At 36.7% G+C, this 4,425-nt stretch overlaps 1 protein-coding gene across 1 annotated transcript; it reads left to right on the forward strand.

Moving 5' to 3' along the window:
* The first annotated feature begins 953 nt into the window (after positions 1-953).
* On the forward strand, positions 954-2,799 carry LOC311093682 (uncharacterized protein). The gene is made up of 4 exons (XM_084131251.1): positions 954-1,029; positions 1,133-1,474; positions 1,870-1,914; positions 2,039-2,799. The coding sequence occupies exons 1-4, from the start codon at positions 966-968 to the stop codon at positions 2,179-2,181; spliced, it is 594 nt and encodes a 197-aa protein (XP_083987377.1). The 5' UTR covers positions 954-965; the 3' UTR covers positions 2,182-2,799.
* The last annotated feature ends 1,626 nt before the right edge of the window (positions 2,800-4,425 follow it).

Raw genomic sequence — 4,425 nt, forward strand, 5'->3', positions numbered from 1 at the left:
CCTGGAGCCAGGCCCGGGGTTGGGGCTCGTATGCGAGCGCCTGGTGGTCGGGCCTCCCCCATGGGGTCCGGCCGGGCTAAGCCCGAAGGAGCGACGTGGGGCCACCCTCCCGTGGACCCACCACCTGCAGGAGGGACCGCAAGGGGCCGGTGCAAAGTGGATCGGGCGGCAGTCAAAGGCGGGGGCCTAGACAACCCGATCCCTGGACGCGGAATCTAGCTCTAGGGACATGGAATATTTTACAAAACCTGTTTTACACAATTTAAATCAATGTATTGTTTTATGTGAACGATAAAGCAAGACTATTTTCACATAATTTTTAAGCCAGAACTCGAAGCGACAACATCCATTAGTCAAAAGTCTTGTGGACACATATTTAGTATGAGTTTTGTGGTCTTATTTCAGCAACTTTCATTTTTATTTTTTCCAATAACCACACATAAACATTATTCTCTTAAAAATACAAACATCTACATTCATGTTGCTTACATATTATGGTAGCCCTGTTTGTGCTAAATAGAGTGAATTTACACCTTTGCCATTATCATGTTTATAAATAACTGAAAAAAGCACAAATGTCAGGGCATGTCAAAACATCCCAAGGGCCCCAAAAACACCTTAGACCTTAGGTTAAAGCTGTTCATAGAGCTAGCATTGTAAGGAACCTGGAATATTTATGTTTGGACTTACAAATCAACACACACTTACTTAGCCGAGTTTTGTTGGCTGTGTATCTAAGCTAATAGACCACATCCAGTATAAACTACATCAGGTTATCATGGGGATTTACATTATATAGAGGTTTAATGCAATAAATAAATAAAAGTGAGGATGAAACACTCTCTGAGTTGAGACTAATACAGTGCATTAAATTTCTCTGTAAAGGAAGTGGAAGCTGTGGTTTCAGTGTCTCTGCATTGAGCTTAATTTAGTGTGATCGACCCAGCTTACGAACGACAGACACGATGGAGAAAGTCATTTTCTTCTTCTGTGTATTTTCTTGTTGGATTATGCAAATCACATCCAGTGGTAAATATATTATTTTTCAAACACTCATGAAATTAATATATCAACCTCAAATACAATAGCTATTACCAGTCAAAAAGGATTTGATTTTTAAATGTCTCTCCAGATTTGTCAGCACGAGGATCTTCTGATGTGAGAGTTCAGATGGGAGAAAACATCACTCTGAACTGCAGCATGAGAAACAGATATGAAGTCGCCTGGTATCATCTCAGATCTGAAGAGTTCATTCTGCTGATTTCTGCAAAGAAAGACAAAACCGGGAGAAAACTCCTGACCAACTACAATCAGAACCGAACTCGTCTGGAAATAACAGCAGACAGTTGGGTCACCAGAGTCTCTTTAACTATTACTGGAGTAACAGAATCAGATTCAGGACTTTATTTCTGTGGAATAAAGGCTGACGCTCCAGAGATGCACTTCGACAAACCCATCAGACTGGAGATTGAAGGTAACAGATTTAAGTTTTTCTCATCATATTTATGGTTAATGAAGATCTTACCATTTTAGGTTACATTTTTTAAGTATGTATATATACAGTATAAATTGGATAGAGAAAATGTTTAAATCACAAACATCTAATCAAAAGTTTGGACAATTTTTTTATTTTTTTTTCTAAAGGCCCTGATATGTCATTATGCATCATTTATATTGCTTTAAGTTACTTAACTTTAAGTTAAAAACGACAGCAACATAGTGTCGTCCCAGATCTGGTACAAATGGATTCCACACGTACCGGATCTGAGCCGACACTATGGGACTAAATCTCTTCTAAACTCTACCATACAACTAACAACTAAAAAAGTTTTCTTGTGTGTTTGTTTGATAAACTGATTATATTTACAGGTCTTTTTGTAACAGAAGAGCCAGAAGTCGTTGTTGACATCACAGGTAACATGTTGATCATTATCTTGGATGTTCATTTTTCATAGCGACTGGAGATCCAGCACTAAATCTAAGTTATGAGTTAATACTGTCTGTTGTATGAATGTGAATAACTCTTCTGTCTCTGTAGACGAGGTGACCCCGACGAAGCGTGTGTTGATGTACGCTGGTGTTGGTCTGGCTGTGTTTGTGTTTCTTCTGACTTCAGTCATCGCAGGAGGAATCATTTACCATCGCGGTTGGCAGAAAGGCTTGAAAGCATCGAAACATTGAGCTCTGATGGACCAAAGATCAGCTGAATGACATCTATTTCTGCTTTATTTTACAATCTATCTCAATATAAGCCTGTCTCTGAGCTTTGCATTGCCAGTTATATCAGCACTGCTATAGTTGTCACATATTAAAACAGCAAATTGTGCCTCAGATGTCTTTTCCTGTTGGCCTGATCACTTCCACTTCAGAGAAACTGAGATGATGTGGTAAACGTAGTAAACAGCAAACCAGTCATTAATGGTGTGGTGATTATTCAGGTTTGTGTGGTTATTTGCGCTTGACAATAATATTCAGTTAAATAATAAATCACTTCTTTAATGCAATGTTTATTAGTTCAGCATATATCAACAATATTCAAAGTTTAGAGTTCAAGTGGTATGATTTACATAACTGCAGTTTTTACATGTAAAGAGTGAGCTCAACAAGAACAGCAAACATATACTTGAATATCATTATGTTGTATATCTTTAGACATTATATATTTATCTATGAGCTTTAAAGCTGTTTTCAAGAGAAAATATCAATGCAGACTATTTTATGGCAATTCATGATTAAATAAAAATGTCAACAGATGTCTTCAATGATGAATGTATTACTGAGAGATCTGATCAAATAAACAGCAAAATAATAATTATATGTTTTTGTGTTCATTTTCTGGCAGAAAAACCTGATCATTACCAAAGCTAAACCTGCTCAAACACAACTGTATATATTCAGTCATGTCAGATCTGCCATGACAATCTAGAGAAGAGAAATGGTTTCACATCAGTGTCGTGCAAAGAACAATAATGATTTCCTGACTGACTTCATTATGATGATGCACAGAAAACCACAAAATATGCGTTGAGGGTGGCACAATCTGACTTCCCAACTCAAAAGAGCAAATAAACAAATAAGTTAAGCAAATTAACTAAGGCTAATAGAATAAAAACATTAGTAATAATTAAAACAATGTTTTAAATAACTGAAAAAAGGAGAAGAGAATGAAGATGCTCCCTTAAAGGAGTCATGAACCACTTTTAAAAAAAAATTATAATGATGTCCAATTATAATGTGATCAAGATTTTTACATCAAAAAACATCCTAATTTAGAAAATAATAGGCTAGTTTCTATCCCAGCTGAAATCCAGCACATGCACAGCTCCCCGTTGCACTTATAAATATTGTTATATTGTGTAGGCTATATAAATATTGTGCAAGCAGTAAGGAGAGCCACATGACTATTTCCAGCTTTTTCTCCATACACACAGAGAGAGAAAGAGTGAATCTACATAGGCCTATCTACTATGTACATGTAACGGAGTTGCACTTTGCACTTTGTTAATTCTAATTTCCAATTTATGTTTAATTTAATTTTAACCATATTTTAATTATCATTTAATGATTTGTTGGGTATTTGTGAATTTTATCTTATTAAGTTTAATTTATTTATCATATTGCTATTGTTTCCTGCAGAGACTATTTTATTGTTTTCTTTGGAAATGGTGTTGTGACCCTTCAATATTTATTGCCTCAAAGTTAATATGATATTAACTAGCTGTTTTGTGCTGTTTTTATGGTTAAAGGGTTAGTTCACCCAAAAATAATAGTAATTACTCACCCTCATGTTGTTCCAACCCCGTAAGACCTTCGTTCATCTTCGGAACACAAATGAAGATATTTTTACTCACTCCTCCATAGGCTTCTAAGGGATTGAAACTTGCTGGCCCAGAAAAGTTATTAAAGACATCGTTAATATAGTCCAAGTGACTACAGTGGCTCAATCTTAAGTTTATCAAGTGACGAGAATACTTTTTGTGCACAAAAAAAAAAAAAAAATAACAACTTTATTCCACTATTCATTTCCTTCTCTCTGGGCCTCGAGTTAGTTCACATAGTGTTTTAGCGCAGCGCGTCTGTGTTGCACGTCACCACGTAGGCTCACTATTGGCCGACGCTGGTCATGTGTGTGATGCGTGTGTCGTACAACACAGAAGCGCTGCGCTAAAACACTACGTGAAAAGACTCGAGGACCAGGGAGAAGGAAATGAATAGTGGAATAAAGTCGTTATTTTTGGGGGGGTTTTGCGCACAAAAAGTATTCTCGTCGCTTGATAAACTTAAGATTGAGCCACTGTAGTCACTTGGACTATATTAAACGATCTCTTTAATAACTTTTCTGGGCCAGCAAGTTTCAATCCCTTAGTAGCCTATGGAGGAGTGAGCCAGCTCTCAGATTTAATCAAAAATATCTTCATTTGTGTT

This window comes from Abramis brama (genome assembly GCF_963993115.1).
Source record: "Abramis brama genome assembly, chromosome: 12".
Taxonomy (NCBI): domain Eukaryota; kingdom Metazoa; phylum Chordata; class Actinopteri; order Cypriniformes; family Leuciscidae; genus Abramis; species Abramis brama.

Bases quoted from the DNA above. Each gene is read 5' to 3' on its own strand.
- LOC311093682 (XM_084131251.1), top strand. From the start codon at position 966: ATGGAGAAAGTCATTTTCTTCTTCTGTGTATTTTCTTGTTGGATTATG. The intron at 1,030-1,132 runs GTAAATATATTA...ATGTCTCTCCAG, and splicing joins TATGCAAATCACATCCAGTG to ATTTGTCAGCACGAGGATCT. The intron at 1,915-2,038 runs GTAACATGTTGA...CTGTCTCTGTAG, and splicing joins AGTCGTTGTTGACATCACAG to ACGAGGTGACCCCGACGAAG.